The sequence below is a fragment of the Mytilus edulis genome, unplaced genomic scaffold (assembly GCF_963676685.1).
Source record: "Mytilus edulis unplaced genomic scaffold, xbMytEdul2.2 SCAFFOLD_1676, whole genome shotgun sequence".
NCBI lineage: Eukaryota > Metazoa > Mollusca > Bivalvia > Mytilida > Mytilidae > Mytilus > Mytilus edulis.
In genome coordinates, this window is record NW_027267319.1 from 1 (window position 1) to 22,246 (window position 22,246).

At 31.5% G+C, this 22,246-nt stretch overlaps 1 protein-coding gene across 1 annotated transcript; it reads left to right on the forward strand.

Annotated features, from left to right (window-relative positions):
• Nucleotides 1–5,785: 5,785 nt before the first annotated feature.
• On the forward strand, nucleotides 5,786–22,246 carry LOC139505158 (tubulin gamma-1 chain; the record flags this gene model as incomplete). The annotated part of the gene is given in 13 exon segments (XM_071294941.1): nucleotides 5,786–5,941; nucleotides 8,471–8,521; nucleotides 10,087–10,148; nucleotides 11,653–11,820; nucleotides 13,070–13,138; nucleotides 13,667–13,746; nucleotides 15,235–15,361; nucleotides 16,226–16,312; nucleotides 17,236–17,385; nucleotides 19,167–19,319; nucleotides 20,601–20,762; nucleotides 21,311–21,502; nucleotides 21,992–22,246. Coding segments are annotated over 13 exon segments (1,365 nt in total). The 5' UTR covers nucleotides 5,786–5,892.

Below are 22,246 nucleotides of genomic sequence, written 5' to 3' on the forward strand. Positions count from 1 at the left end.
CAATGAAAATATGTATGATTATTATGATTATTATTATTATCATTATTTTTATTTATTTAATTAATAAATAAACCACATACTTTAGGAAAGATTAATTTTAACATACATATGTTTCTTCTTTCTTTTTAGTAACAAGAAAATACCTTGCGGAAATTTCCCTATCCTCAATCTAGATTTGTGGAAAGATATGTCGCAATAGTGTTTATAAATAAATGAACACTGCATGAATAATCTATCCTCAGAAAAATATTTTTTTATATGTAATGTAAGAGTGAAATAAATTGTAGATATCAATGTTTCGTTTTCTGTCTTTAATAAAGGCAACAGTAGTATACCGCTGTTCAAAGCCATAGATCGATTGAGAGAGAACAAATCCGGGTTACAATCTTAAAACGATGGAAACACATCAACAATAATATAACAGGGAAAAACAAAACAACAGAAACACTGAAGTGCCACCAAAATCAAACGACAATGCAACATACATAGAAACGAACTTTTAGATAACAAATAGCTGTCATATTCCTGACTAGGTACAGGAGATTTAAAACTCAATAAAGATATATAATTCGGAACACCAGGCACTTATTTCGCTCTCGTGTAATTCATCGGTGGTGCTAAATTCACACATTTGAAAGCCAAATCCAATACAAAATTGAAGAACATGAAAATCGACATTATCGCTAAGGCTGTCTATGCCTGCTATAAAAAATCATAAGTGCAAACATTATTCAACATTTTAAAACATTAAATGAACAATAAATGAGCTATCAATTATATTTCATATCAACCTAAAAGTGTTGACTTCTGCGCTGGTGATATCATCGGGAACGAAACGTCCACCAGTATAAACGGTATCTACTCTGCAGTTATAAAAACAAAAAAAACAATACCTGGTTAATCGGTACGGTATGTCTACATGAGACTCACCTGTCCAGTGGAATTCATTATAAAACAGTCTGAAGGCCAGATCAAATTCGAAGTTATAGCACAAGAAATACAAAAAAAAAAATAATTGGGAAGATTGTGTCAAATACTGCAAAAGTTTAATTTACAAAATCAACATTAAATGAACAATACATGTATCGGACATTATAACGATTAATAACATTTCATGTCAACACAAAAGTGCTTACTACTATGCTGGTGAAAATATAAAGCAATACTTTGGAATCGAACATTTGCAAACTTTTCTGATTGGGTTCCTTCAATATATTCCCTAGAACTATAAATTAAAGAAACAGCCACAGCTTCTTCTACCTCATATTTAAACTTATACCTCGAATTTGACATACATGGTCATCTCAGTACCAGAATCTATGACAAATGAGCCGAGATTGATTATTTCACTCACCTAAATAGCAATATACCAACTTCATCCGCATATGGGATATACATTTCCCAACTTATTCGGTATTCAAGAGCATGCAGCAACTACTCATACTTTGTGAAACGTCATCAGTGTCTGAGCAGAAAGTTGATGAAGCAGGGGTATATGAAAGAACGTCTCGTACTTTTTTTACAAAAAAAAGTTCATCGGAAGGTACGTACTAAACCTTGTTGATAAAAATTCCGTATCAACTTCACAAATAATACACGATGGTCTTGGAGTATATATTCTGGGTACTGACGTTGTTTATCATCTTAATAACGTGTCATAGTATTCTTTTATTTCTTTTTATTAATATTTTATACTGTTTAAACTTGTTTTGGTGATATCCAATTGATGTGGCTATGTACTTATACATCCCATAATTTCTTTTATATATTTCGGAGTTCTGTATGACGTCCATTATAAGTTATATGGTTTGCTACTGACACCCTAGATGATTCATAGAGGGTTGGTAAAATCCATAGAGGGTGAGGCCGTATCGGTGAAAACATACTTCATAGACATACTACACAACAGACAAAATAATTTAAAAAAATATACAAATTATTCTAACAAAGACCCCAACAAAAAAGTATAGTATAAAGCAAATTTTACGTTGACATCGACAAAAAACTCTTGGTCGTTGACAGTACACACCGTATGCAGAATACACACGATAAAGAAATAATTAAAAATTAAAATACCAGGGTAAACAAAATAGAAACAACACTATAAAAATCCTTTGTGTCCGAATTACACTCTTGCATCCACATGAACCAAAGTCAATAAGTTAAAAAAAATGACAGGGAATTTATGGTAAAATAAAAAGATATACAACATGTACAACTTCAGCACATACAATCTTTTGATTTTAATTCAAATTCAAATTCAAATTCAAATATTTATTGTTTTTAATCGATGTATTTGATAAAGATTATGTTGTCCCTCACAAAATCTTCTCAACTTTATATGTCATATCTGTTGTTTCTTTCATTCAGAATGCCTTTGATAACACTTTACATATCAAATTGGTTATCTATTGGTTTTTGATGAATTGATCCTACCTATTTTACGGGCATGGGCTTTTTCGTGACAAAAAAAAATCAGTCCTGATTTTTATTCCAAATTTCTTCCCCCTAAATCTCAATGGTTTTACTCTCTAAAACAAGGTAAAAATAACAATTATACCACTAGACCAAATATTTTAAAACTTCAACAAAATGTTATATACCATAAAATTAAGGTTAAGATCTATTTTGATTTTGATAGTATTGACATTTACTGTTCGTGAGTTATGCGTTATATAGTTCGTAGAAAAGATTTTTTTCTGGTTTCAGAATGATTATATTAATTTAACCACTTCATCAACTCTTTAGATATGTTCCAGACCGTATGAGTATTTGGACCGTACGTGTACGGTCTGGACCGTATGCGTACTTTTTCAAAATACGTATACGGTCGGACCGTACGCGTACGGTCTGACTAATATTAAGAAGTTGGTCAAGTTTATTAGATACAAATGTATATAACAGATCAACATAACTTATATCTCAAATTAATACAAAAAGTTCAATAGTAATTGAAATGAAAACTTAATAATTTTACTATTTAAAAAAATCACGCTTATTAAAATCTGTTAATCTCCTGTATTTAGCATGTCAGTAATTCATTAATTGCAGCCCAGTATGCTCATTGAAATTGAAGTTATTGGAAGTAAACATAATGTGGGAGGACAATTGTTATAGAATATTTAGGAACTTTACAAAAAAAAATGCATATGCAAAGGAACATGCATGAACAAAACATATTAATGTAAAAAAAAATATGACGTTCCTTGTGGTAGCAAGACTAGTGTCACCTTGGGCCAGAGTAACAAAATAGGATTCAGATATACAATTAAACAAATATTTAATGTCAATTGTTCGCTTATTCACTTCATCCATCTATTTGTAATAATAACAATTTGTATAACTAACACTAAAAATAAAGATTTTGATAAATGTTTGTTTAAAGTTTAACCCATATTATCTCAAAACATGTCTGGTCAGCTGAACCGTACGCGTATACTCATACGGTCCGACCGTACGCGTATGGTCGGACCGTACGAGTATACGCATACGGTGCGTACGGTCCAAATACTTATATGGTCTGGAACAGATACACAATACCATAGACTGCAACATGCAGGTCAAGTTCGATTTTGATGGTAAACCTTCCACGTCCATTTTAAAAAGTCAAAGTTTTGTTCTTGTTTCCAATATGTTTCTAAAATTAGCGTAAACACCCATATCTATTAAAGCATTAAGTTTGCTGATAGAATCCAAGCTTTAACAATTCACGTGTTTATTGTAGATGGAAACCAAAGGACAATCTCAATCTTAAGAAAGTCTTTTAAATAAGAATTTCGAAGTTGTTGTTGTGTCCAACTTAAAACTGTATTTGCCCCTTTTTTTTTATTAATTCGAGCATCACTGCTGAATCCTTTGTAGAGGAAACGCTCGCATGGCGTACACAATTTTAATCCTCGTTTCTATGATGAGTTTTACTTTATTCGAAGTCAGTTTCCTTAATTTCCTGAAAACTCGGATTTGTTTTTACATCTTGTGATATTTATGTATATGAGATAATTCATATTTCTTTGTCAAATTTCTGATTATACCGTAAAACAGTCATTGTAGTTAAAGGGAATTTGCAAAATTATGATTATATCTCGTTGTCACACTTTATTTTAAAAGGACCTATAGTGGAAAAAAGTTAAATAACAAAAATCCCGAACTTCAAGGAAAATTCTAAACATACAAAATGCCTGATTAGATGGCAAAATTAAAAGCTTATACAATGCATCGAACGAATGAAAATCAAATGTCATATTCCTGACTCGGTACAGGTATTTCCTTGTGTAGAAAATGGTGTATTAAACTTGTTCTAATAGCTAGTTAAACATTTGACTTGTCTGACAGTCGCTTAAAATTCCATTACATTGACAAAAATGTATGACCAAAACAAACGGACATAATACTAGTAGGTAAAAATGTTAAAAATATGGGTACAACAGTCAGCGTTTTGATGATTTTTAATCGTAAACACTATACAAACAAACATATATATGTCAACAAAGGAAATAAAATAGCATATAAACAAAGCACATACGCAAAAAAGTAAGACAAGAATACAAAAATAAAATACCACAGCACAGCAACACATTGGCGGTAAGCATAAAAACCCAACCACGCCATAAGGACATTACCAAACATGGACTAAACAGTAACTTAGGTTTTATAAATAACAAAGACAAATAAAAAACACTACAACACATATAGTTATACTTCTAGACCATCATGTATTTTTTGTGAAGTTGATCCGGAGTATCTATCAACCTCTCACTTGTGTGACAATCCCATAAAATTACATTATATTGACAACAAAATGTTAAAAGAAATCTCATAAAACCATTGAAAAGTCGATACAAATCAAGGTAAAAACCAAAACTATAGGGAGTCACATGAACTACAAAAGGAGTGAGACCGAATGTGTCGACAGGGATCGGCCGTTTCGGGACGCAAAACAAAAACATTCTTATAATGTAACAGGTAAAAACGATAACTAACATCTTTATTTTAACATTTAATATAAAATACAGACCTAAAAAATTCCAATTGCACGAGATCGCTGTCTTTTAATATATATATGTGTTTATATTTATATCGCGTTGTGTGACCGTCGGCAGACTTATAAGTCATCTCGATATTTAATTAGATGATGACGTATAGACTAAATACATACAAAAATCTGATATATATTATCAAGTCCGTGCATTGTTAACTGTTTATTTCAGACTGATTGTAATTTGGATATTCGTTTTAGTATGATCTGATTCAAATATGATGATTTGAGTCAAATCGGTGAACAGGAATGTGACAGCTAATGATCCGAATGGATCCGCTGGAATACCCGCATCAGCTCCTGTAGCCTTCTTTATGTTTATTTTATTCAAATTTTTTTTCGACATTTTCGTTAGATACTTTTTTGAATTCAAAACCAGAAGCATGGTTTCTGTTGCTCAAAATTTCTTTTATACTTGGGTGATAAGACTACAACAATACCACCAGGCTTTTAATTTTATATAGCACTAGACGCACCTTGGTTTTAGAAAGATCAGATATTTTGCATATATATCGAAACTTTCGTCCAAAATTTCCTCTTAGAGCTTGTGTTGCTTATTTGTACTTATGCCGAATCAAAATAAAGTTTTCTTATAAAAAATCGTATCTTATCTTATCTTATCTGATTTTGTTTTTAGAGTTTCAATCGGATTTGTAAACTGGAATCCGCTTGTATTACGCTTCACTTAAACAAAGTGTAGTAGTCAGTCGAGAACCAGCTTATCGGATTTGCAAATCGAGCTCGGACTCTAAATTTAGTTTAACCGGAAGTTCAAAACATCAACATTGCCGCCATTTTCGATTCAGTTCTGAACAAAAACAGAAAAAGATAAATGTTGAAAGAAAAAATCAATCAAAATGCCAAGAGAAATCATAACACTACAGTTAGGACAATGTGGAAATCAAAGTATTTATATTTCTTTTATACAGTTAGCAGGATAGGTGGGAGAGTATTTTGCGAGAGATAAGAAAGAAGACCCATGTTTCTCCAAAATTATTTTTTTAATATAATTTTTGATCAGTGTATATGTTACATTCAGCGTAATAATTTTAGAAGAACGACTAACATTTGTTTTAGCGATCTTTCTTAACATTTGCATTGAACTGTCTAACTATCTCTAAAACAGCAGCTAAACAAATGCCAGCCACCTACACCATATACACGGTGCTACATGTTTACATGTAACGTAATCCAGGTCCGTTCGCACCCATTCACATTCGCATCCACTCATTTTCGCCCCCTTTCACTTTTACACCATACATGTTCGCCACTCAAAGTCAGTTCCCACCCTACATGTTCGCACCCAATTTTAATTGGTTTTGTTTTTAATAACCCTTTCTAAATAAGAATCCGGGTCCGTTCGCGCCCATTCACGTTCGCACCCACTCATGTTCGCCCCCTTTCACTTTCGCACTCTACATGTTCGCACCCAAAGTCCGTTCGCACCCTACATGTTCGCGCCCAATTTAAACTTTGTGATTAAGTAGTATTCTTATAAGTATTATTGTTTTCATTGTCTCAAAATAAAGTGATACAGCATTTTTTTATGTTGAATAAATCTTAATTAATCATGTTTTGGATAGTGTAATTTGTTATAAAAAATAATATTCCTTTCTAAATAAAGTGGGATTCTGTCAACGTTTTCTTTTGTGTTGAATAAGTCTTTATCATGTTTTGGTTAGTGTATTACTATAACTTTGTTTCATTGACTTGTTTCAAAATGAAGTGAGATTCTGACTACGTTTTTTTTTAAGTCTTGAATAATTTTATCATGTTTTGGTTATAATAGTGTATTGCTATATTTTATTGTTTCATTGTTTCAGATCAAAGGGACCAAGCTGTTAAAAACAATTATTTTTTGTGTTTTTCATTTATAATCTTCAATCTTTTACTCATACCAAGCTATAAATACATTCAGTATTTACACGAAAGCAATTAAAAACAACAATGATGATTTTCCAATTATTCAACTGGAATTTGAATTAAAATTGGGCGCGAACGGACCTTGGGTGCGAACGTGCGAGGTGCGAACGTGTAGGGTGCGAAAGTATATTGGGCGCGAACGGACCTGATACCTCTAAATAAAGTGGGATTCTGTCAACGTTTTATTTTGTGTTGAATAACTCTTAATCATGTTTTGGTTAGTGTATTGCTATAACTTTGTTTCATTGACTTGTTCAAAATAAAGTGAGATTCTGACTACGTTTTTTTTTGTGTGTGTTGAATAAATTTTATCATGTTTTGGTTATAATTGTGTATTGCTATATTTTATTGTTTCATTGTTTCAGATCAAAGGGACCAACCAAGCTGTTAAAAACAATTATCTTCTGTGTTTTTCATTTAAAATCTTTAATGTTTTACTCATACCAAGCTAAATACATTCAATTTAAAACAACAATCATGATTTTTCAATTATTCAACTGGAATTTGAATTAAAATTGGGCGCAAACGTGAAGAGTGCGAACAGACCTTGGTTGCGAACGTGTAGGGTGCAAAGTGTATTGGGCTGTGAACGGACCTGATACCCATGTAACTACAGACATGACAGGAGCTTCTTCTTCTCTGGATCTTTACACCCCTTATAGGGTAACCATACTTTTGTATGTAAAATAGTTACCCCACCTAAAAAAGATAATGTTGAATACATAATAAATCAAAATGCCAAGAGAAATCAAAACACTACACATGCTACAGTTACTGAGTTAGGACAAAGTAAGTATATGATTACCTATGATCAGTACCTCCAATGACCGAATAACACTTGTAATGACCAAATAACTCTTGAAATTTTAATATTAGCGCACATAATTTTTGGTGACTTTTAAACATTGATTATTAAATAATTATATATTAATACATTTTGTAATATTATTGATGTATTTTATAACTTAAAAATGATTTACAGAAAGGAGATAAGTTTATAAAGATCATTTAAAATTTGGTGAGTACATCCAACATGGCGGCCATTGTGAATTCCGTGGTCACTCTGTTGGATGTACACACTATATTTAAGATCATCTTTATGAACTTACCTGCTTGCTGTAAATCAATTTTAAGTTATAAAATACATCGATAATATATTTATAATTATTTTATAATCAATGTTCAAAAGCTTAAGTCACCAATATGTGCTAATATAAAAATTTCAAGTGTTACATTGTATCATGGTTATTCGGTCACTCTCGTGACCCAGTATATGATAGCCATACATTTTGTACATATTTACACGATTAAGGGGCTGGTAGTAAGTATTTTCCTCGATATACCACCAACACTCTAAAAGATCACTTATCAGTAATGGAATTCCACTTCTCCCTACTCTCTTCTTTATACTAGGTACATTGACAGAATACCCAATTTCTCAACAAGGTATCATAATAACTTTCATGTATGAAAAACAATTCAAAACATTAAAGTGACATTTGTATATTTCAGTTGGTATGGAATTCTGGAAACAGCTTTGCTCTGAGCATGGAATCAGTCCTGGTAAGCTACGATATAAGTTACTGTTGATGAAAAAGATCTCAAATAAACATGATAAATATAGAACATTATAAATGATAATAATGTCAATGAATGTGATGTTGCATTATTGCCAATCTGACAACTATCCACCAAAAAATTAGAGAATTAATATACATGTACATGTACATTTTGTATAAACAACTACAGGTTATCATATGGCCTCAAACACTACAGATTACCGACAATGGTGATTCCCACACCAGTATACATGTTATACATTTGTAGTACAATAGTTATCTATAAAAGATATTTGGCAACAAAATGTGAAACAAAAAAAAAGAGAAAAATTGAACATGCATTGTCCTATTGTTTTAAACTCCAGTTTTATTGGTTACATGTACATTTTGTACATGTATGTTGGTAGAATCATATTATTTGCATGCAAAAATATTTTAACACTTTAAAAATTTCCATAATCAAGTGATGAAATTGATTTGAAATATTTTGAAAACTGTAAATGACAAAAATGACAAGTGCTAGCAAAATCACTGGTTCCAGTGATCATAGTGATGAAGCAGCTATTTATTTGGTTTATTCAATATTGTTTAGGTGTAGGATATTAAATGATGATTGTTGAATTGCTTGCTGCATACATGTATCAAATGACATTTTTTTCATATTCAAGATGAGAAACAAAACATTTAATACAATATGTACATGATGTAGCTCCTGTCACTTGTCTGTAAGAAATTTTGCTGAACAACAGACCGATTTTAGATTTAGTACTAGGATTCTTTAGTGTACATGTGCATATATACAGAGAAAATCACTCTAACCATGCTACCTGACCAATAAATTAATTATTTATATAAAAAATAACGATTCTGACCAGATGTTACTTTAGTTTAAAACATTCTGTGCAGCTGAGCAATGAAAAGAAGACCAATGTGATCATACTTCTAGACACCCATTATTCTTGTACACATTTTGTTAAATAGTTACTACATTGTATTGTAATGCCGGAAAACATATATATATATATATCTTAATCTGGTTTTTTTTCTGTTATAAAATTGCTTGAATTGTTTGAGTTTCAAATGTTTCTAAAATAAGATAAAAAAAGAAGATGTGGTATGCTTGACAATGAGACAAATCTCCACAAAAGACCAAAATGACACAGATGTTAACAACTATAGGTCACTGTAGGGCCTTCAACAATGAGCAAAGCGCATACCGCATAGTCAGCTATATTAAGAAGACCCGAAATGACAATGTAAAACAATTCAGATGAGAAAACTAACGGCCTCATTTATTTTGTATATATGATGTTTTAAAAAAAAATCATATACAATACCAAAAGTATTCAGGAGCTTGATGGTGAATAAATTCCAATTCAATCTTTGTCTGATGGGTGAATGAAATTTATTTTGCATATTAAAAAAGCAATAATTACATAAAAATTGTTTGGTTTATATCCTTATTTATGAATTCTTCTCTGGAGCTCTGGTCATGGCAGGATACAGATATGAAACAGTGACTGTAGAGAGATTGCGATTTTCTGGTAAATGTTAATGCATTTTTTTCAGAGGGGATACTTGAGGACTTTGCAACAGAGGGCACAGACAGGAAAGATGTATTTTTTTATCAGGTACTTAAGTAATATGATTTCATATTTAAAAATAATTTTTTATATTAGTTATTAGATTAAAATAGATGAGCTGCTTCACCAATTAACATAACAATGTATAGCTTATCTTTCATGAAATAAAATAGTTAAATCTATAGGTACCTGTTTAATTTAACCCTGATCATATAAATGATTTAAAACTCTAGTACATGTCAATATGTCAGATTTTATTTTTCAATGTTAGAATGATCTCCTCTTATGCACCTCCAAAAATTTCTTTAACAAACAATTTTGGGAATTCTCAAGTTTCAGACTTTATCAAAACAAGTTTGTAATATTTTTTCCTGGCTTGTGTTATATTTTCTTTATTTACCGGTAAGTTCAAACTTTTGTCTCATGAATTTTTAAAAGAATTTTACTATGCACATGTGTTTGGCAATTGTGCAAGAATTTTAGAAATTGTTCTCTGGAGGCTTGTAAATGCAGTGTTTACATACATGTAAGAACAGATCTAGACATGTAGAGCAATTTAGTCTAAAGATTAAATCCAGAAGAAAATGAAACATGAATTATTTAAACAAGTAAAAATAAATCTGAAAAACTAAAAGAGATAATGCTACATGTATTTCAGTATAATTGACAAGCTATCTTTTACCTCTGATTACAAATAAGAGATAAAAATAATAATTGATATTATTCATAATTTCATATTTCATGCATGTTACTTGTAAAGAGTTAATGTTATTAAAAGAAAAACTAAATTCATATTAAACTTCAAATTGAAAAAAACAAACTATGCATATGTTTTTTTGTAACTAAATGGCTAGTGTTTATTATAAAACTTATGTAAATATACTTTTTTCTCAAGAAAATTCTATAATCTGTCTAAATTAAGAAGAAGTTTACTACTTTTTAATTGCTTGCTTCCAGCAAACAATTTGCCGATATGATTTCTGTATGCAATGAACTCAGCGCTCCACTCAGCCGTGTGACCTTTCTTGTAAAAATCGTGTGATCACAATACACATGGATCTGTCATTAAAAACTATTATGATGGTATTGTACATACATGTTGATTGTTTACTCAGGTGACAATCGGTAAACTACAGCTTCAAAACATGACAATTAATTAGCTGCCATATTTTTACATCATTTCAGACCGAGAGACTTTTTTTGACGATTATATGATATGGATACGTAAAAAAAGATTAAATCATGCAAGGAAGACTAAGTTTATGATATAATATGCATGCATTAGTTCAAGAATTGGAGAAATATTATTTGTCACAAGTCACTCTTTTCATATGACTTTTAGGGGAAAAGATGTAGCCTAAGTTTCACATTAATGATGACTTTATCATAATTCATGACTGATAGAAAAGTACAATGTAGAGGGTGTGATTTTATCTAGTTTTTTGCATTAACATCCTACATGTTCAGGTGTCTCCTTGTATCATTTTCAAAAGTCAACATTTGCATGGCTGTTAAAATTGTCAAACTAACTATAGGTTATTCTATTTTGTAGGCTGATGATGAACATTATATTCCCAGAGCAGTTTTATTGGATTTAGAGCCCAGGGTTATCAACTCTATAATGAACTCTCCATATGCTAATTTATATAACCCAGAAAATGTCTACCTCTCAAAGCATGGGGGAGGTGCTGGTAATAACTGGGCTAGTGGATATACACAGGTACAATGCAAACTATTTGTTGTCTTTGAAAACACTTGGGAAAGAAGATTGGGTAAGGTGGAGGTGGATATACAAAGTAAATGTTTGTCTGCTTTTGAAAACAAGGGGGAATAACTGGTAACTACTGGCTAAACTGTTACATGAGTACAGTCCAATAAACTTGTGCCTATACAAGCAAGGTAAAAGCACTTGTAAAACCAGATCAAGGGATAAAGACAGGTGCAGACAACATTCTATTTTCTAAAACATAGATCTGATGCTATGCTGATCATATTTAAACAATGAACAAACACAACAAATAACCTTTCTTAATTTTTATACCATGTCAAAATAATTATGATTGCTTTTTGGTCAAAAATAAGTGAAAAATTACCAAGGCCGCATTTAAAAATCATTAGTCAGTAAGAGGCAGGCACCATAATGATCAAGAAATAATTGACAAACCATAGTTCTAAAAACAATACACAACAAACTACAAAATGATCAGCTGGATGTAAAATTTCAGTTTATAGCTAGGTTACCCAATTAAACCTGAAATTTGGGCTTGATGGTCATCTTAATTATTAGGGCAGTTAATGAAGCTACTTACAATAACTGGCATACAGCCTAAACAATAGTGGTACACATATTATGCCACAGTTATTCTATTTAAGGAATGACTGTAATATTTTTTCTGTTTGTGAAGAAATAACATCAAAAATGTGGTGCACACTGAATAACCTGCATAGCGGGGTTATTTTAAAGTGTGAACCACATTTTTTGTGTTATTTCGAATATTACAGTCATTTCTTATAATTTAATTCTAAATTCCATTTTAACCAGGGTAAACCATGAACAACATTGATGACGTCACGATCACATGACACATTTATGTCTATAAGCTGATAAACAAAACAATGTCAGCCAATCAGAATATGTGTTACATCCAAAATTAAATTATTAAAAATGGGATATATCCCTATATATATAGTCAAATAGTATATTATAGGGTTATTGCATGAGCTTGTGAGTGTAATTCATTTATTTAACGAGGACTTAAATTCACCAATTTTCATGCAATAACCCTTTTATTGTATAGGAAAGCTTGAAAAAATGTTTAACACATTTTTGGTCACTGATGACATTGATAATTTCAAGCTTTATTTGTACTGGTGTAGTATCATTGTTTGTTTTCAGTTTTTAGTTTCCCTCTGAGGGATATACTACAATACTTTACAATTAAATGCTTTCTATATGTATTATATTACAGGCAGAGAAATTATATGAAGAAATATTTGATATAATAGACAGAGAAGCTGATGGAAGTGACAGTCTGGAGGTAAATACTAAATAAAAAAAACTTCATTACAGCAAAAATATATATACTTTATTATCAATCAGGATTGCCTTAGTAACAACTCAAATACTAAATTACAAAATTAATTTTTATTGGTTAACTATAATAATCACTATTAATATATATTCAAAATAACTACTAGTAAATTCATTTGCTTCACATTTTAAACGTATATCTGTAAGACAACACCATTATTATATATATTCAACAATTGCAAACCTTAGAAAAGTAATTTGCATGTTACATTTGTACATCAAAATTAAATCAGGTAAGACATATCACTAGATTTCAATGGTAGTTCATTAAAATAATATGGTTTTCATTATTGCTACAACAAAAATACACTACCTTGGAATCTTAGTTCATAAAAGAAGTTATTCAAAATACTTTAAAAGTAATTTTTGTTTGAATTGATGCTAGGGAACAGAAAGTTGCATTATGAAAAGTTGATCTGTTCCCACTAAAATTTGAAAATAAAACCAAATTTAGATTTTTTACTTTTATTTTTAGGGTTTTGTCCTTTGTCATTCAATAGCAGGTGGAACAGGATCAGGAATGGGATCATATTTATTAGAAAGATTAAATGACAGGTTTGCAAATAAAAATATACAGTTTCTTTGTGTCAACTTATAACTGTTTCTATGCCACAAAATATCCATGTTTATATACCTAAATGGAGTTATTTTCTTTCAGAACGACTGGTCATTCTTTTTCAGAATCAACCCGGACAATACCATGTTTCAATGAAATATGCTCAAAGGCATAAAATAATGACCTGTGTGAGGTCATTATTTCCTTGATAAAAATGCAATCTATAATTTACTTCAAAATTTTATTCGTCTGATAGTTTTTTGTTGCCGATTTGGAAATTTATATTTTAAAGTTCAATTGATGATAGATGTAAAAGAAACCTTCATTGCCTGCATTTTAATTTTAGAAACAAATAACGTGTGAAGTTTTGTTAATTTATCGCTACAATAAAGAAACATTATCATATATGTGAGATGCAGTTTAATATAGACTTTCATAAATAAAAAGCCAGATTTAACATATTCGTGTGTTAGATTTTGAAAATCTTATTTAGTCACACTGAATAGGTTGGTTGATTTTTGGTTGCTTGCTTAACGTCCAGTGGCAAATATTCCATGCATGTTCAGGACGATAAACGCTGAATAGGAAATCATACTGTGACCTACATGTATTTATATTCGTCTTTGTGTCTTTAAATTTACCTTGGGTTGTCAGGATTGCTCAAAGAAAGACACCCCTCGGTGTGTTCTACGACATGAAAAACCTTAAAATATGCATTATCTATAACATAGAGGATTGAAAATAATTCAACAATGAGAAGAGTACTCTATATTTTAACAATTGTATTAATGCTAGATTATTTTAGTATTTAGTACACTTTATATGTAATAATGACTCATTTATATTTCGCTTAACCCTCTTATTTTTGTTTTTCTTATAATGTGAATTTATTCTCAACATATATAACTTTTGGACCCTCAATACTGACTTGATACAGGCATACAATATAGTAGGGCCAGCTGAGTAGGGCTAACAAAAAATTGTACCTGCATACAAGCCCTCTTTTCTGTCCAACTACACCATATAATATAAAAGTAAGACAAACATAACTTGTAATTGATTTATTTTTATGCCCCACCTACGATAGTAGAGGGGCATTATGTTTTCTGGTCTGTGCGTCCGTTCGTCCGTCCGTTCGTTCGTTCGTCGTCTGTCCCGCTTCAGGTTAAAGTTTTTGGTCAAGGTAGTTTTTGATGAAGTTGAAGTCCAATTGACTTCAAACTTAGTATACATGTTCCCTATGATATGATCTTTTTAATTTTAATGTCAAATTAGAGGGTTTACCCCAATTTCACGGTCCACTGAACATAGAAAATGATAGTGCGAGTGGGGCATTCGTGTACTGGGGACACATTCTTGTTTTGTATGATTTTTGAATGAGAATAAATGACAGTGAGAAGACATTTAAGTATAATCAGTCAGTTCCATCATAATAAGATGGAAGCAGAAATTAAAACTATGAAGTTCTTTACTGTTCTTGTTTTCAGATTTCCAAAGAAATTAATCCAGACTTATTCAGTTTTTCCAAACTTAGATGAAATCTCAGATGTTGTTGTGCAACCATATAATTCTTTATTGACCCTTAAAAGACTGACACAGAATGCAGATTGTGTTGTAAGTTTTAAATTTAAGTTTTCATGATATTCAGAATAATTAATAGTATGAATAATAATATACCATGTCAGAGTAATTATTAAGAGGTTTTGAATACAGAGAATTCAGAAGAGGTCAGGATATATAAACAGCTCCAAGTTGTTTGAACATTGATTATGAACATGGTGATGTTTCGGCCGTGAATTCAACTGTGATATTAATGACAACTGATTTGTGGACATTAATGTATATTTTATGTATATACATGTATGATAACATATTAAGGTCAATATTTCATCATCTTATAGCAATAAAAAATATTATTTAATGCTTTGATAGATTCCAGATAGTTTTGCAATTCAGTAAAGCATTTTGTTTGTGGACAAATATTTTACATATAAATTAGATGTGTTTAGTTTTGCTCTTAAATCAATATTAAAAATTTTAAGAAATGGGAATGGTCTAGGGGGATAGTTTGTAAGTAGTAATCAGCATGAATGACTATAGTTTAGTTAAGTGTTCAGTATCTTTTTAAGTAATGATATGTTAGCTGTGGATACTCACTTAAAATCAACATCAAATTTCTGTATGGATTTAGCTTAATTTTAATTTAATTTGAAAATACAATGAAAGCCTTACCTGTATTGGATAATTATATTTAGCTCTCAACAACATTCAATGATGAGTCTTGAGGTATTGAAAGCATAAACTATACAGTTCTTATCTGTAGACCAGATAAATGTGACCTAAACAAATTCTCAAGATTTAAAATATCTACGAATGTTTATGCTTTAGTCCAATCATTTAAATGTTCTTAAAACATACTCAAAACAGATAAAGCTTAATACTGAATGTATTATGAATGCAAATGATTGAATTTTACAGGTAGTTTTAGATAATACAGCTTTACACAGAATAGCAGCAGATAGATTACACATTGACACTCCATCATTTGCACAGATTAACCAACTGGTAAGTGTAATATACCATGGAACAACTGATATGTTCACAACACTCCAATCACTGCTTGCAAAAACACTCAAATGTTAATATGATTTACATGATAATTTTAATCATAATAATACAAAATTGCAATATCTTCACAGTTATTAAAGAAGTTACAAAATTAATTTATAGCCATATGATATACTCTCTCTTACTGTGTTACTATAAAAATGTTTGCTTTTTGTTTTGTCATAGGTTATGCTTTTAGTTTTTTACTTAAAATGTTTCACATTTTGTCATGTCAGAGCCTTATGAAGATTACTATCTGTTATGGGTTTTGCTCACAATTGAAGGCCTAGTCAGTGACCTATAATTACTTATAAATTAAATCCGGCTAATTATACTCCCGCTTTGAAAAGGGGTATACTGTTTTACTTCTGTCTGTCCTTCCGTTCGTCCGTCCCATGAATATTTTTCGTCACATTTTTCTCAGGAACCACAATACAAGGATTTCTGAAATTTGGTTTCAGGGTTTATATAAGTCTGCTATACCTTGTGATGCATTTTCGGATTCATCACTCGACAACTTCCTGTTAACCAAACACTTGTATGATTTTACACATGATAACCAAGTTGAAAATTTTGTCACATTTTTCTCAGGAACTACAATACAAGGATTTCTGAAATTTGGTTTCAGGATTTATACAAGTCTACTATACCCTATGATGTGTTTTCAGATTCATCACTCAACAACTTCCTGTTTACCGAAAACTTGCATATTTTTTCACTATTAAAATTATCCACTGTCGGCAGGGATATCATCAGTGAGCAGTAGCTCGCAGTTTCACTTGTTTGAACTCATTTGAATAGTTGTCTTATTTGCAATCATATCACATGTTATAACTATATCTCATACCATTACATGAAGTTGATATATTTTTAAATTCTAGGTATCAACAGTAATGTCAACCAGTACAACAACATTACGGTATCCAGGCTACATGAACAATGATTTGATTGGACTGATAGCCTCACTTATACCAACACCCAGGTTACATTACTTAATGACAGGCTACACACCTCTAACAACTGCTGCACAGGTAAGGCACTGATAGCCTCACTTATACCAACACCAAGGTTACATTACTTAATGACAGGCTACACACCTCTAACAACTGCTGCACATGTACTGATAGCCTCACTTATACCAACACCAAGGTTACATTATTTAATGACAGGCTACATACCTCTAACAACTGCTGCACAGGTAAAGCACTGATGGACTCACTTATACCAACACCCAGGTTACATTACTTAATGACAGGCTATACACATCTAACAACTGCTGCACAGGTAAGTCACTGATAGCCTCACTTATACCAACACCAAGGTTACATTATTTAATGACGGACTACACACCTCTAACAACTGCTGCACAGGTAAGTCATGGTAACAAAGGTTTAAATCATTTACATCTATAGATACACAGGTAAGTCAGGTTACACACCTCTAGCAACTGCTGCACAGGTAAGTCACTGATAGCTTCAATTAAACCAACACCAAGGTTACATTACTTAATGACAGCTGGCTACACATCTCTAACAACTGCTGCACAGGTTAGTCATGCAAGCCTCACTTATACCAACACCAAGGTTACATTACTTAATGACAGGCTACACACCTCTAACAACTGCTGCACAGGTTAGTCATGCAAGCCTCACTTATACCAACACCAAGGTTACATTACTTAATGACAGGCTACACACCTCTAACAACTGCTGCACAGGTAAGGCACTGATAGCCTCACTTATACCAACACCAAGGTTACATTACTTAATGATAGGCTACACACCACTAACAACTGCTGCTCGGGTAAGTCATGTTAACAAAGGTTTTAATCATTTACATCTATAGATACACATGTGAGTCAGTCTACACCCCCTAACAACTGCTGCACAGGTAAGGGTAACAAAGGTTACATTACGTAATGACGGGCTACACACCCCTAACAACTGCTGCACCGATAAGGCACTGATAGCCTCACTTATACCAACACCTAGGTTACATTACTTAATGACAGGCTACACACCTCTAACAACTGCTGCACAGGTAAGTCATGGTAACAAAGGTTTTAATCATTTACATCTATAGATACACAGGTGAGTCAGTCTACACCCGCCCCCCCTAACAACTGCTGCACTGGTAAGGGTAACAAAGGTTTTAATCATTTAATCATACCAGTTAACCTACAGATGTACAGTTGAGTCAGTCAGATGTTTACATCACTTTATCATTATTGTGGTAATATAAAATAAAAGGCTACACATCTACAAAATGAATATTAGAATAAAAAAAGTCAGGACTAAATTGTTTTACTTATACCTAAACCAGTGTTTAAAATTAAAAAAACATATTTTGATATTGTGTTCTCAGTTTCATGTCTTTATTGAATTTCACTTTAATAATACTAATTAAACCCTCGCTTTAAAAAGGGGGGGTATAATGTTTTACCTCTGTCTGTTCATCCTTCCTTCAGTTCATCAATCCCATGAATATTTTTCACTCGACAACTTCCTGTTTACCGACCACTTGTATGATTTTACACATGATAGCCAAGTTAAAAATTTTCGTCACATTTTTCTCAGGAACTACAATACAAGGATTACTGAAATTTGGTTTAAGGGTTTATATAAGTCAGCTATAACGTGTGATGCGTTTTCAGAGTCATCACTCAACAACTTTCTGTTTACCGAACACTTGCATATTTTTACACTATTAATATTATCCACTTGTGGTGGGGATATCATCAGTGAGCTACTGAGTTTAACTTGTTTATTCTTGTTTGATAGATTCATTAGTTATGAATTGCATTATGTTGTAGGTAGCTAGTGTAAGAAAGACAACAGTTTTAGATGTGATGAGAAGATTGCTACAACCTAAAAACATGATGGTATCTACACCTGTACACAGACAAGCTAATCATTGTTATATATCTATATTAAACATTATCCAGGGAGAAGTAGATCCAACACAGGTAATTTCCTCCACCATTTATAAGCTTGCCTGACCAAAAATTGAGGTATTTCATTAGATGCCATCATGTGTCTAATTAAACTTTATTGTAGTTCGTCTAATTAATATCTTGAATAGTTCCTTGCATTGATGTATTGAACTGATTTGAGCTTGATTATGATGTTTTGTAGGGTTACATGGAATTTGATACTTTTTTTGCTGTTGTCATTTAGATACAGTCTGAGGTTAGATTTTTATACAACCGCAAAAAAAAATTTGGGATCGTATAATGGTATGATGTCGTTGTTTTCATCGTCTGCGTCTTCGTCCAAAGACACAGTGGTTTCCGGTCAATAAGTTTTAAGTAAAGGTGAATGGATCTATATAATTTTTTTTAAGAAGTTCAATACCACAAAAGGAAGGTTGGGATTGATTTTGGAAATGATGGTCCTAACGGTTTAGGAATTGTGGGCCCAAAGGGGCCCAAAACAAGCATTTATGATTCTTTCTAGTTTCATAACAATAACTTGTGCATAAGTATTTCAATTGCTCTGAAATTGTACCTCAATGTTTAAAACCATAAGTAGAAGGTTCTATTTATTTTAAGGGTTATGGGGCAAACAGTTTAGGAATTAAGGGCAAAAAGGGGCCAAAAACAAGCATTTTTCTGGTTTCCAGACAATAACTTGTGTGTAACTGTATGGATCTCTCTGGCATTCTACCAAAGATATCAATTACTTTATCAAACATTCATGATATTTTATGAAAATTTGACATAAAAGCTTTTTTATGATTAATCATCTCATGCAAATTATGAAATTAGTTTTTAGCTGGCCTGTCCTGAAGGTCCATGTGAGCTTTTCTCATTACTTGAGCCTATTGTCGTAAATTATGTTTTACATAAATCTTCATTCTTGAGGATTGGAACAAAACCAAGACCTATACATATCTTAGTTGCACCACAATCTTGTCCATAAATAATGCTTGAATTTGTAATAAAAAAAATTAAAAGGGGCAGTTTTTGAGGGAAATTAATGTTTTTGGTCTAGCAAGACATTGAAGTTTCAATCCTACATTTGAGATGCTATGTTCTTGAAGAAAGGAAGTTTGTTACCAATAAAATAGCAACCAAAGTATGTCAGTTGCCATGCTTTGAACTGATAATAACCATTTTGAGACATCTGTTTTTTATGATTTGTTGAGGAGACATACATTATGATAATTTTAGAACATGTGCACAACAAACCCTAAAAAGTAAACAAAAAATATGTTTCCATTCAGCATTTTTATTATACTTTAATAGGTACACAAGAGTTTACAAAGAATTCGAGAACGTAAGCTAGCACAGTTTATCCCTTGGGGACCAGCAAGTATACAAGTAGCTTTGTCAAGGAAATCACCCTACATACAGACAGCCAACCGAGTCAGTGGATTAATGTTGGCAAATCATACTAGCATTTCATCAGTAAGTATATTAATTATCTACAATTGGCAAATCATACAATATAAAAAAAGTAGTTGATGTTGTATGATTGCCAGTGAGACAATTCTCCACCAGAGACCAAATGACATGGGAGTAAGCAATTTTAGGTCACTACAAGACCTAAACAATCCCATCATTAAGGTCATGTAGACAGCCAATGTTAAGTATAAAATATGTGTCCCTGTTTTGCTTTACATAAAATTTTATTGTTTTTGTGTGGTGGATACCTAAACCAATAAGGCCAAAACATCTAGCAATCCAGAGAAATATGAAAAAATAAGGAAACCATAGATTAAAAAAACTCACAACACTTAAGATTAAATGGTTGTACAAACTCTCTCAAAAATGCTCTAAACAGATCAGCATATCTTGTTTAAAATGCCAAATATATCTAAAATAGGATTTTATAATAAGATGTGGTATGAGTGCCAATGAGGTGAATTCTAAAATGAATCATACTGACATCTATTTTTATAAACGATAAATGAGAATTTATACTTAATTATTTTTCTTTTTTTTCATACCAATAGTTGTTTGAAAGGACATTAAATCAGTTTGACAAGTTAAGAAAAAGAGAAGCCTTCATGGATCAGTTTAAAAAGGAATCAATATTTAAAGACAATTTGGATGAGTTTGATAATTCAAGGGAAGTAATTCAACAGTTAGTAGATGAATATCAAGCAGCAACAAAGCCTGATTACTTAGCATGGGGCACACAACAGGTACGTTTGTATAAATTAAAATAATCTTGTTATACACATTGTTTTTGAAATTCCCTCCTATATCTCTCCCATATCTGAAGTCGTGTTCACACTAAACATTGTGTACTGTAAAATAGTTTCGTGTAATGGTCATTGTTTTCACCTTAAATTTGTTTTCATCTGTAAACCTGTTTTAATTACCTCTACATTAGAATTTTTCACATGAGTAAACTAAACAGAATTATTTGTTTCGGATGGAAAGTTAATAAATAGTCTTGTTACAAATGAATATTTCTAGTCGCCTGTAATAAATATGTTCCTTCTTGAGAACTTGTTTTTAAAATTGGTAAAAACAGCATGATTGTCACTCGTCCTATTTATAGAATAGAAGGAAGATTGAATATTGACCTTGCTTAGTTTGAAGAGGACTGTTGTAGTTACAAATGATATTCTCATTCATCTGAAATTTTACAAATAGAAAATGAACAGATAAATGTTTTATTTTCCTAGCCTACAAAGAAGTGATAAATGAAACGTAATGTAAATATATCTTTGCCAGCTTTCTTAAGATCTAGCAATATGTATTATAATAAACAGAAGTAAAAAAAAAATTTAGTTTTTTAATTCAAAAAATGAAAAGTTATAGTTGATGTCTATCAAAAGAGCCCTTGCTTTAGAGGAAATGAACTATGTTATTATAATACACATAACTAGATATTGGTACAACTGCTTTGTAAAGGAATACACAAAGTCAATATGCTGCTT